Source organism: Sinocyclocheilus anshuiensis, unplaced genomic scaffold (assembly GCF_001515605.1).
Source record: "Sinocyclocheilus anshuiensis isolate Anshui unplaced genomic scaffold, SAMN03320099.WGS_v1.1 scaffold332, whole genome shotgun sequence".
Lineage (NCBI taxonomy): Eukaryota > Metazoa > Chordata > Actinopteri > Cypriniformes > Cyprinidae > Sinocyclocheilus > Sinocyclocheilus anshuiensis.
In genome coordinates, this window is record NW_015554181.1 from 1,023,529 (window position 1) to 1,036,558 (window position 13,030).

The following is a 13,030-nucleotide window of genomic DNA, read 5'->3' on the forward strand; positions in this document are numbered from 1 at the left end:
CCCCACCACCTGCCCCTGTGGCCCCGCCCAAAGTGCTGATGTCAGTTGGCTGCCAGACGGAGTATGACCCACTCTTCCCTCCGCTGCAGGTGCAGACATGCTGTCATTGGCTAAGCTTCTGTCTTACTGTCCTCTAGAACAATCACAAATCTTCTATGGATTTGTAAATTTAATGTTGTATGCTTGAGCTTGGAGATGTTTTGTGTGTGTGTTTGTGTGAGCTGCTTTGTGTACTGTGGTTACCGAGGAAACCGCTATATTTCTGCTGTTCCAAAAGCACCACCTGCTGGCAGAGAACGAATTTGCATGTGAAAATCAACCCATGTTTTTATGCTGCATACACGCAGTTGTAAATGTGAACTGGTGGATCAAGGACATGTGGATTGTGGGTGGACTGGTGGATTAAGACAGTAAAATATATTTCTATGTTATTTAAAGAATATAATGATTGATAATAATTGTTTAAATTAATATAATAATTACTTTTGATTCATCCATTTTCTTAAAAATGGTTTAAAGGCTGAAATGTGAAGTTTATCAGTCTATAAAAATTTTAGATTTTGTGAATACCTGTATCTGAACTGTAATGGTTTTTACAGTCATTTCACAGTGTAATGTTACCATAGACATTGCCCTACCTCAGGCATATGATATTAATTTTATTTGTACAGGTCTTAAAAAAGATCTTAAAAAGTCTTAAATTTGAGCTTCTAAATTCTGCAGATACCCTGTGTATTGATTAGGGGTGTAAATATTTGTTCTGAGAATGATGTGGTTGGTTTACAGTTATTTTCTATATTATGTTGTTATTAGTATCATGAAATCTTAAATACGCAAAAAATTTACGTTTTGTTATAATCTAAAACATTTGTCCAAAATACGCTTAAGACACAAATGTAAATAGGGGAATTTTTTCCCACAGTGTAGTGGGACATTGACAAAAAAAAAAAAACACCAGATTTTATATTTATGTGATCAAGAACTGTAACTTGAAAGAAATTAACATATTATTATAGTAATTATATAACCAATTCTGTTCCTTCAGAAACTGTCATCTTGTTGATTTTTTTAGGTGCTTGTGTTTTGTGCTTGTATTTTTATTTTTTTTTGCATTGAAGATTTTTTTTATTCTTGATCTTTTGTTCTATCTCTCTTTAGATTATGGCCCAGGGGAAGGGTCCACAACCACAGGTTAATAAACTGGACAACATGCTGGGCAGTCTTCAGTCTGACCTCCACAAGCTGGGAGTGCAGACGGTTGCCAAGGGAGTGTGTGGCGCCTGCTGCAAACCCATTGTTGGCCAGGTGAGGGAGCCAGAGAGCTACACCACAAACATATAGGATTTTAGCTTTCAGCCAAGATTACATGCTGTGTTAGACACATCTAAACAAAGGATGCATGTGTGTGTGTGTTTCTGTACAGGTGGTAACTGCCATGGGGCGCACATGGCATCCAGAGCATTTTGTGTGCACACACTGCCAGGAGGAGATTGGTTCCAGAAACTTCTTTGAGAGGGAAGGACAGCCATACTGTGAGAGAGATTACCACCATTTATTCTCTCCGCGCTGCTATTACTGTAACGGACCCATACTGGATGTGAGAACAAACTTGACAGAATACGCACATTAAATATAATGTTTCCTCAGTCGATGCAATCCATATTTATATGTGGCCGGATTTGTGTTCAGTGTGAACAAAGCCAGTGTTTATTATGTCAGCCTGTGTATCCACTTATTTAGTGCCACTTACATTGTAAGTGATTAATGTTCCTGTGGTAATTGACAACCTGCTACAGATGATAAAACTGATTAAATTGTTCTCACCTCACAGAAAGTGGTGACGGCGTTAGACAAGACGTGGCATCCTGAGCACTTTTTCTGTGCCCAGTGTGGGGCGTTCTTTGGTCCTGAAGGTGAGTAAACACTTACAGAAGAGTCCAGTGGCTGCTGTCATCAAAGTACCCATATTTTGCTCATTTGCAAGTTTGTAATTTTATTTTTGGGGTCTGCTAGAATACATTTACATGTATTTACATTTTGCAGATTTATATGCACAAACAGCAACATTAAAAATCCAAAGAGCATAATAGATGCCCTTTAAACTTAAAAGGGCGACAAAACTAATACTGTAATTAAAAGAACTCTGCACTCAAACTATGCTGGTTATATAATTTGTAATAAAATATAATGCAAAATACGACTTTTTGACGAAACTGTTGACCGCTTATCTCTTTTTTTTTGTTTGTATTAGTGAATACTTATTATAAATACATCTTTGTTCTGTTTTTCAGGATTTCATGAGAAGGATGGAAAGGCGTACTGTCGTAAAGACTACTTCGACCTGTTTGCTCCTAAATGTGGCGGTTGTGCTCGTGCCATCCTGGAGAATTACATCTCTGCCCTGAGCGCCCTCTGGCATCCAGAGTGTTTTGTGTGCAGGGTGAGTATATGATAATAAAAGATTTCTCATTTTTTTGAGTGGTCTGTTGCTTTAGTTTTGAATATGGGTCAAAGTCGTTAAGATCCGCGTCAAAAGAAATATACAAAAGTAATTTTATGTCCATAGAAAGCACATTAAATGTAAGTAAAGTGTCTACTTTTAAGGTTTCAAATAAGTTTTTGGAGAATAAAATGTTAAAATTTGGTTGAAATAATGTTACATTGTCAGTGTAACACAATATTTATGTAAAAATTCAAACAACATGCTTATTCTGACATGTACATATTAAAATATATAAAAGAATAAGGGAGCATATTAAATTTGATTGTGTTTTAAATGAGTAAACAAATGTTACTGACAAACGTGCAAAACCTAGGATAGTGGCAAATTTTAAAAATGTAGAATTACAACTAATTAGTATCTGGGGTGAAAGTAATTAGTCTTTTGATATGTCATAAATTGATTTTTGTTGTAAATATGCCTGACAAGATTGTTACACTGAATGACATTTTAGTGGGTGTCTTCTGTAAATCAGGGAAAAATGTATGATATTTATTTTTTGCTCGGAAAAACAAAAACAAAATTGCATTTAAATTAAACAGAAAACTTAAAAAAAAAAAAATTGGGGAAAAACAACAACAATTTAAAGCAGTATTACACTTATTGCTTTTATGCTTAAACCCTTTTTCGTCTTTGACCCATATACACTTGGTCAAAAGTTTGGAGTAATTTCAGTTTCTTTGAGTGGAGTAATGATGCTGAAAATTCAGATTTGCATCATTTTTAAATTGTAAAAATATTTCACAATATTACTGTTTTTACTGTATTTTGAATAAAAAAATTAATAAATGAAGCCTTAGTGAGCAGCAGAGACTTCTTGGCATAAAAATAAATAAGCATAATGAGGCGTTTATGAGTAGTCATGTGGTTTTGTTGTGTGTGTTTCAGGAGTGCTTCACACCCTTCGTCAACGGCAGTTTCTTCGAGCACGACGGTCAGCCGTACTGTGAGGTTCATTATCACTCCCGCCGCGGGTCGCTGTGTTCTGTGTTGTTCAGGTTAATGTGTCTGACTCTCGACATCCCCACATGACGTTGCTGGTCAGGTTAAAACGATGGTGCCATGAAACGTGCTCTCAAAAGCCAGGTTGTTTTAGAGGGTATTAGAGGAAAGTTCAGCTGAGACTGTAGAGTTTTTTTTTGAGAAAGTGTGTGAATGTTTTCTGCTCACTGGATGAGCTGGAGAGAAACTGTTTGATGATGAGAACAGTTCAGGAGGGATGATGGGAACGTTTGAGACACAATCAACAGAAGGAAACGAAACATCAGATAATTCAATGACTGGAAATCAAACGAATAACCAGCTGGAGCCAATACTTACTGGTGAATCTCATGAAAAAATATCCAGGTCATATATTAGTCTGAAACCAAAAGGAAAGATAAGAAATCATATTTTGTATTAAAAACATTTAAGCCAGTTTAAAAATATTTAAAAAATGTTTGCATTGTGACATTATTTTCAGAAAAAAAAAACATTTTCTACCTTATTTTCCATTATTGTGTTACCAAAAAAATCATTTTCATTATAGTAATATAATGAAAAAATATCCTGTCCAATAACATTTTATTATTATTAATAATAATTATTATTATTGTTGTATTTTTTATTAGTAATATTCATAATATTGATGTTGTTTTAAATTGTCTTAATCTCAGTAAAACAAATAATACTATGATGAAGTATAAATCCTTCATTGTTATTACACCTAAAATAGGCTACATTTTCTTTTATGCAAAATATAATTTATTCTTTCTTTTTATTTTGGTATGAAATATGGCCCGGGTGTGTTCTTTTGAGCTTCACCTTGCTAGGAAAATGTCTATTTGCTGCATTTGCATCATTTTAGCATAAAATTTCACCTCGATGAAGTGCTACTTTTAGTGCCTTGTTTTGTATTACAAATCTAACTGAATTTAAAAGACACAAAGTATACCAGTTAGTAGTCATAGTTTTGCATACAAGATATAACACAAAGTTTCTAATCCATGTTGTAATTGAGAGACTGAAGTTCAGATTATTCCTCATAAAGTCTGTGTAGCAACTTCTAATGACGGGTTTAATTATTACTGACATCTGGAACCCATAGATATGAGTGTATTCTAATGTTAATCGTTCACTTCTGCCGGCGTCTGCGTGGAATTCGCAGGAGTTTATGCGTCTCGTCTCAAAGTAAGGAATGTATGGGATTAAATACAATTTAAGATACAGAAAATCATTTCTACTCGTTGTTTAGTTTGATAAATCAAAGGAAAATATGTGTTTACAGTTTTGAAAGTAAAACCATGACGTGGCTTCCACTGTAAACATGTGTTTTACACTGATAAATCAAAACTATATTCTCTGGTGTCAATAGAGCTTAAGTCTTTATTATTATTCTGTGAAGGAACCAGTCATGTATGGCATTTTGGGAAATGTTTTGTAGTTAGGATGACTGGCTATTTTGGTTTTAGTCACTAAACAGTCACTACATAACCACTGATGATCCACTTAAAGGAATAGTTCACCCAAATGTGAACATTTACTGAAAATGTGCTCACCCTCAGGCCATCCAAGATTAGGATGAGTTTGTTTCTTCATCAGATTTGGAAAAATGTAGCGTTGCATCACTCGCTCAGCAATGGATGCTCTGCAGTGAATGGGTGCCGTCAGAATGAGAGTCCAAACAGCTGATAAAAACATCACAATAATCCACAAGTAACACTCCAGTCCATCAGTTAAGTGTCTTGTGAAGTGAAAAGTCAATCTCCTGTTGTCCTGTTGATATTGTTCATCTAAATAGCTGTGACAATATTGTATATATACAATATACCCTTGAATCCAGTATATGATTTGATTGGAAATGAGTATCTGATACTGTCTTGCTCACTCTCAGAGACAATTCTAGACAATATTGTAACTGCTGTATTATGATATCGTGATGAATGATATACTATTACTAATTCTCTTTTTCTCTTTTAGTTTTTTTTCCGTTTTGCATGAAAGTCTTAAGTGTCTTTCAATCATTTTAAAAGGTGAGTTTTGAAAACTCATAAAGCTACGAAGGGGTGAATCGATGAAGACTTTCTTATATTTTTAGAAACGGAAACAGAAGTGATTTTCAGATCAAGAATATTACATATATACAGTCCCTGGCGTCTATTTGGAACGGTGTGGCTTTCTGGATGCCTGTCAACAAAGATTGCTAATATGATTCGTTGCATGCATTGGATAAATATACCAGCACGTGTTTATTATATGAAAGCTTTTATATGACCCAATGTGCCAGAGATCTGTTGAGAAAACACTACTTAGAAAGTAGAAGATACTTGTTCTGGTTTGTTTGATTAAATTCACTATGAATATGCCTTCTTTGATAACTCAGTTGTAATAATCTGTCACTGTTTGTTTTACTCGCTATGTGCCAAAAGAAGGTGCGGTGGAAATCATATGATATCCTAATGTGTTTTAATCACTCATTTACACTGGTCGAATGTTGTGCCTTTGTTTATTTTGAGATTTTCTATCATATTAATTGATCTGACGTTTTTCTGTTCATCAGTCATTATTTTAGTGTCCCTTTGCAAATATTATCATTTACCCAATGTGAAATCAGCTATGCATATTTTTTTCCCCTCTTGTAACACTGTCACATTTTAGCCTATTCTGTGAGTATTGGTTATTGTTTCAATTCATGCAATTATATACAAATAAATCTGGTGTTTTAATGCACTGAGTATTTTTCCTCCTGATGTTGTTTATTATTAAATTCATATTTTTGCCTAGACGTTTGTACACAAAACAGTAATCTTTTTGGCTGTATCTAACAATTAAAGACATATAACAATATATATTCTATTTTTTTTGTAGCAAATTCGTTTTAATTTTCACATTTTGTGTGTAACTGTAGCCTAACTGTTTAATTTATGGGAAATCTTAATTTCCTCCCACATTGGATTGATTCCTATAATTGACGGCTAGATTTTGTTGTAGCTTTTTATTTATAAAAAAAACTTTAGAAAGGGAATAGACGGCTTAAAATGTTTGGTTATTTTATTCACTGATAATTTGTTGAAAAGGAGGGGGAAAATACTTTTATACTTCAGTTTTTCAGACCTATTGACAAATAAAATCATATAACAGTAGCACAGTTTTGACGTAAACTGCTAAATATATGCATTATTTTTTTGTACAGAATTAGTTTTAATTTTCTCAAATATTGGTATACTTTTGTGTGTAGCTGTAACCGTTTAATTTGTGGCAGATTTATTTATTTTTACTTTTTGGCGGGATTGTATTAAAATTGTGTTGTATTTTTTTTTTGCTAAAAACTTTATAAAATTAATAGACAATTTAAATAGAATTTTTGATTATTTAATTCACTGATAATTTGCTGAAAATGAGGAAAAAAATACTTTTATGCTTAAAAGTTGCGGGCTGTTGAAAATTTGATGCGCCTCCATACCAGTTGGTGGCGGAAATACACCATTTTGTTGTTTGTCAACCGCCAATAAAATTTCAAGAAGAAGAAGAAGAACGTTTGATGCGCCCACTAGAAGCGCTAAGGAGAAAATACCCGCAGAAGCACGTGGCCGAGGACGGTAATGACTCCGGAAGTGACGACTTAAATCCTTTCCAGATCGAGGCCGGCAAGATGGCGGCGGACACGCAGGTTGGTGCGATTCGATCTGTGGCTGCATGAACATTAAAACGCTAACTTTTCTTCAGTATCTCACCACTTTCTTATGAGCTTTCAAAGAAGATGATGCATGAACTGTGAGCGCGTGATGTTCAGATACATTAGAAGACGCTGTGCGTGCGCGCTAGTGCGTGAAGGTGCATTAACAATGATAAACTGAACATTAATGATGGCACAGTTGCATAACACACATTTATTATGATTTTACGGTCATTTGACAGACAACGAGACTATTTTAAACGTGTCACCCACTTGTTTGTGCATCTGCTGATCTCAAACACACATTCACTTCAGACTCTTAACAAGAAAGTGCCAGAAGTACCATGTTTCTGGACATGGTATCATGTTAAAACCATGTTGTTGTTGTTGTTTTTTTTTTTTAAATATAGCACTGTAATATCACGGTAATCTTCAGAATGCTGTGTTACATAAAACTGATCAAACAATCACCTGATACCATCACTTTGTGTAAGGAGTCGCTTATGAAAAATGTAATTCATGCCTGAACTACTAATGTAAAGCCATTATGAATGAATATCCTTCTGTCAGTATATGATGCATTCAATCAGTCATTTTTATCGTCGTTTTATGACAGTGGTGACTAATACAATGTCAACTCATGCTTTATTATAGTAACAATAAATGGAGTGATGAATATTGTGTTGGTAACAGTGTTTACTATAGTAAACCGTAATATGATATCCATATTTAGATTTAGTTGCATGTGTGCCACAGTAAGCAAGCAGCGTCTGATGGCTGATATTTGTGTGTTTGCAGGGGCAGGTTTCAGACACACTGAAGAGATTCGCTGTGAAAGTCACGTCGTCCAGCGTTAAAGAGCGCAAAGAAATTCTTGAAGAGTTGAAGGAATGTGTGAAAGGAAAGGGTGAGCTTATCAGACTAAAGAAATAACTAATATAACATGTTTAGTGTTCTGTGGACATCTTGAAGAGCATTACGGTGACCAAATGTGACAAAACACTGTTAAAGCATCAATTGTTCACTATATTCCATGCCATTCCAAGTCATGCACTACCTTTTTTAATGGTTTTAAAGTCAGCTGTGCTCACCAAGGCTACATTTATTTGATCAAAAATGCAGTAAAAGCTCAGAAATATTGTGAAATATTATTACCGTTTCAAATAACTGGTTTCTATTTGAATATATGTTAAAATGTAATTTATTTATGTGATCAAAGCTGGATTTTCAGCATCATTACTCCAGTCTTCATTGTCACATGATCCTTCAGAAATCATTCTAATATGCTGATTTGAGAAACATTTCTGATTATTAGCAATGTTGAAAACAGTTGTGCTGCTTCATATCTTTTTGGAAACTGTGATACATTTTTTTTTTAAATGATCAATAAACCGTGTTTATTTGAAATCGAAATCGTTTGTAACATTATGAATGCCTTTACTGTCACTTTTGATCAATTTAGTGCCATTTTGTTGAACAGAAGTATTAATTTCTTTAAAAACAAAAGACATAAAACTACTTTTGAGCAGTAGTGTCTGTTAACTCTGCATTCGCACATGTGCATATTCAGTCAGATATGAGTTTGGAATGATGTGAAAGTGTAAATAACTTTCATTTGAACCCTGTAATGCTTTGTGGTTAAATTCTCTCCTCAGATCTTCCGGAGCCAGCCATTAAAGGACTGTGTAAACTCTTCTATCTCACTCTGCACAGATACAGGTGAGTGTGAGCCGTTCCCTCTCCTCTGTCCATTAAAGCATGTTCTTCTACTGAAGGTGGGTTTGATTTCTCCTCTTAGAGATGCTGCGTCTCGGCGAGCTTTGCTCTCGGTCATCGAGGTGCTCGTCTGCTCTCAGCCTGATGCCATTGCGACCAATCTCCCTCCCGGTCTGCTGAGCTGTGGGGTGGTCAGCAAGGGCATGATGCCCGGGTGAGTGAGCACACTTATACAGAGCCCTATGATTTCCGTAATGTGGAAAACATGGACAGAATTGTGGAATCTAATCATAAAAATAGATTTTTTTAATAGTATAACATGGAATGTCGGGAATATTTTGGAATGTCTATTTTGGAATATAACATGGAATGTCTAATATTATGTAAAATTTAGATGAATAAATCAAAAGTGGGGTTGTACAGTGAATCAGATCATGACATAAACTAGTGTTTGTGAATATTAAACCACAAAAAGATTATTTAAATATGCAGACATAAACACATAAAGTTGTGCACATCTGCAGACGGTCACTTTAACAGCATTTCACCATTTAATTTGAGAGACTATCGCTACGTTATATATACAAACAGATGGTCTTCAAGACAACCTTTCAATATAAAAAATTGTGACAGAAATATATTACTATAATATGGTAGAATGTACATATTAAAGTAATAATAATGATAATTAAAATGATTAAATTCTAATTAGTGACTAAAACTTTAAGGAATATCATTACATTTTTTATTTATTTAAAGTTTTCTTTCTTCCTTTTTTTAACAGTAAGTCATAAATACAGAAAACATGGAATTTGGGGGAGGGGGCATTAAATGGATATGTAGGGCCCTAAAATTTAAATTTTTGTTCAAAGTTGAATTGTTGTAAAAGTGTATATGCCGTAATTAGACATGCTTTTTGATGACTTTAATTTACTTTAAACTGAATCCAGAAAAAAATGATTTTGAGAAAAAAATAAATTAAATTTCATGTGGCCCTAAAAATGTGATTTTTGTTAAATTGTATAAGTTTTATGATTTCAATTAATTAGACATGCTTTTCAATTGCAACAATTTAATTTAGAAAAATTAAAACAGACAAGATGGGATTTGGGGAAAAATAATTTGGATTTCCTAGGGCCCTAAAAATGTATTTTTTTAAATTAAACTTTTAATAAATTGATGTTAAATTGTATACATTTCATGATTTCAGTGAATTAGACATAACATTTTATGACTAAATTGAATTTAAACGTTAAAAAGGAATTCCAAAAAATTCAAACGTGTAGTACACAGAATTTGGGAGAAAATAAAACGCATTTCATAGAGCTCCAGGAATCTTATAGTTATCAGATGCAAATGACTCTACGATGAGCTACAATCAAGTATAATGTCAAAACATGTATGCAGGAAGAGCACAGCTTCAGGAGCCTGCTGCGCCCTGCCCTGGACCTGCTTAATTGTTCGGACCGTCTTCCCCTCCGCAGACAAGAGAGAAGGTGCCAACTGGAAGAAACTGGTCAGTTGTTTTGCCACTTAGACAGTTGCATTACTATCTTTATTAGTCATAGTATAGATTAGCTATTGTTCAAAACCTGTATGTCTTTCTTATTATGATTGTTTTAAAATCTTTACATGCAGTCTGTCCAATCACATACTCTCTTTGTGTCTCCTCCAATCAGGTTGAGGTTCAGAGTTTGCTGCTGGCGGAGGCAGTGGGTGGAGCCTCGGGGAACGCTCTCAAGTCAATCAGCAAACGCTTTAATAAGCTGTGGAAGGAGGTAAAGCAAAATGAATTCAGTCTGAAGTCTCGTACACTACAGTTAAAAAGACTGAGTTAAGATTTCTGAGAGAGTCTCTCTTCTGCTCACCAAGGCTGCATTTATTTGATCAAAAATTTTATTCATTTTAAAATGTAATTTATTCCTGAGATCAAAGCTGAATTTTCAGCATGGAGGATTCTTGATTAATAGAAAATTCAAAAGAACAGCATTTATTTGAACATGCAATCTTGTATGACTTTATAAATGTCTTTACTGTCACTTTTGTTTGATTTAATGCACCATTACTGAATAGAAGTATTCATTTATTTTTTTAAAGATCGTATTGACCTAAATCTTTCTCTGCAAATGTAGAAGCTCATGTCTCATCAATTGTTACTGTTGCTCAGATTAAATATAACAATAGTCTTTCTGTAATATGTTTAAAATTGACACCCTATAGTTTTATATGAATAGACGGTCTGTGTTTCTGCAGAACCCGGGTCTGGTGGATCAGTACATGAGCACTCTGCTGTGTTTGGATCAGAGCTGTGTGTCTGTGCCGCTGCTGGGATTGTGTGTGGATTTCTGCTCTGCGCAGAGAGACATCGCCACTATCAACAAACACAAGGTGGAAAACTCAAGCCCTTGTCATTCCTGTGCTAAACCTGTCAAATGTGTCGAATGCGCTGCTGCTTCTGATTCAGTGTTATTTCAGTATTTTTATTTACCATAATAGTAGTATTTGCCATATTTATATATACCATATTTGCTGGAATATAAGTCATGTTTTTAATCATATGAAACATGCTCTGACTTATTCATAATGTAATAGAATAAAAAAACAAATTTTGTTTACAGAATAAATAATAGTTTAGCAATCAAATGTTTGGCTACATTGCGAATATGGAAACATTTGGATTAGTGCCGAAAAAGAGAGGTACTTGAGCCCTACGCCAGTTCCAGTTTCACTTTAAAAAAAAAATTGTTTATAGGTTTGCGGTTTATTATAGACTAAATGTTATGTTTATAATGAATGCCTCTATAATGATTATAGTGTTTATAAAGTTTGTAAATGTTTCATTTGCCGATATTTTACATTATTACTGAATTTAATAATAATGTGGCTTACACACCGATGCAACTTATCAGGTTTTTTCTCTCAACAATGCTATTTTTTCCTGCTGCAAATTGTACCCAGGTGTGATTTATTTTCTGGATAATATGGTATTAATATTTTGGATTTGATTTTGTTTTTATATTTTCCATTTTCATTTTAATTTTAGTTTAATATTTAGTAATTTTATTATGTTATTTTGTCAACTTTAATTGTTTTCGGGTTTTTTCTGCTTTTTATATATTTAGCTTTATTCAGTTTTAGTAATTTTAGTACTTTAATTTAAAGTCCCCCTGTAGTCAAATATTTTATCCCTTAAAACTTATCTTTTATCATCAAAATATCATATTTAAATGTTTTTTCTTGTGAAAATAATTTTTCATGCCTTAAAATGCCTTGAATGTAACTCTACACCCTTGCCTCATTTACTATACGCTGATCTATGAATATGCAAATTAGTCCCGCCTCCACTCAGTCACACCAGCCAGCGCCTCCTGATCCACTGAACTGTAGTAAACACAAAAAACAAGGGCATACACGAATAATGACTGATAAAACTATGTTTTTACTAGCGGACAACTACAGTGAATACTGTAACATTCGTTAAAGTTACTTACTTGACGATGTTGTGTCCTAAAATGCCTTGAAGACTCGAATGCAGCCGTTTGTAAATCCAATTCGTGCCCGCGAGCAACGCGTGTGAAATGCAGACGCCGATGCGGGAGAGGTGGGTCTGACCTGGGGCTACTTTTACACTGTTGCCACGGTTTATAATGCAAGTTGGCGGTTCTAAATTCACATTAAACCACAGCTTCATGGGTTTTTTGCTCTAATTTATGTTTGGTTTTGTGCTGGTATTGGTATAGGCCTATTTTGCATGCTAGTGATAGGAATCGATCCCTTGACGTGATTGGTTATTGGTTTGTGACGTAGAAAACCAAGGGCTGTTCCAAACCATATTTCTGGGTCAGCCTTTGGGAAACTACAGTTTTAAGGAGAAAATACACAGCAGTGGTGTTGATTAATAGATTGGCACATGGTTTGTCTAAAAGCATATTAAAAACACCACATAGACAAATAAACAACATAAAAAACTTGATTTTCACTACAGGGGGACTTTAAGTCAGAACCCGATATATCGGCCGATATTTGGCATTTTTCAAATATCGGCAGTGCTCACATTCTCCCTCTTGTTCGCTGTCATTGTTAACAGTTCTGTCTAGTCTTGTCACGGTACCAAAATTTCAGTATTCGGTACCGATACCAGTGAAAATCCACGGTTCTCA

General features: G+C 34.4%; 2 protein-coding genes across 2 annotated transcripts in view; both read left to right on the forward strand.

Moving 5' to 3' along the window:
• Window positions 1-6: 6 nt before the first annotated feature.
• LOC107670975 (paxillin-like) lies at window positions 7-3,532 on the forward strand. Its single transcript, XM_016463790.1, has 6 exons — window positions 7-89; window positions 1,159-1,305; window positions 1,424-1,597; window positions 1,832-1,913; window positions 2,292-2,440; window positions 3,389-3,532. The coding sequence occupies exons 1-6, from the start codon at window positions 39-41 to the stop codon at window positions 3,530-3,532; spliced, it is 747 nt and encodes a 248-aa protein (XP_016319276.1). The 5' UTR covers window positions 7-38.
• Window positions 3,533-7,078: 3,546 nt separating this feature from the next.
• Window positions 7,079-13,030, forward strand: part of gcn1 (GCN1 activator of EIF2AK4) — a 68,205-nt gene continuing 62,253 nt past the window's right edge. The window contains exons 1-7 of the mRNA XM_016463791.1: window positions 7,079-7,148; window positions 7,953-8,061; window positions 8,810-8,873; window positions 8,953-9,084; window positions 10,278-10,386; window positions 10,550-10,648; window positions 11,124-11,258. Coding sequence (XP_016319277.1) covers window positions 7,131-7,148; window positions 7,953-8,061; window positions 8,810-8,873; window positions 8,953-9,084; window positions 10,278-10,386; window positions 10,550-10,648; window positions 11,124-11,258 — 666 coding nt within the window. The 5' untranslated portion in view covers window positions 7,079-7,130. The remainder of the gene's footprint in view (window positions 7,149-7,952; window positions 8,062-8,809; window positions 8,874-8,952; window positions 9,085-10,277; window positions 10,387-10,549; window positions 10,649-11,123; window positions 11,259-13,030) is intronic.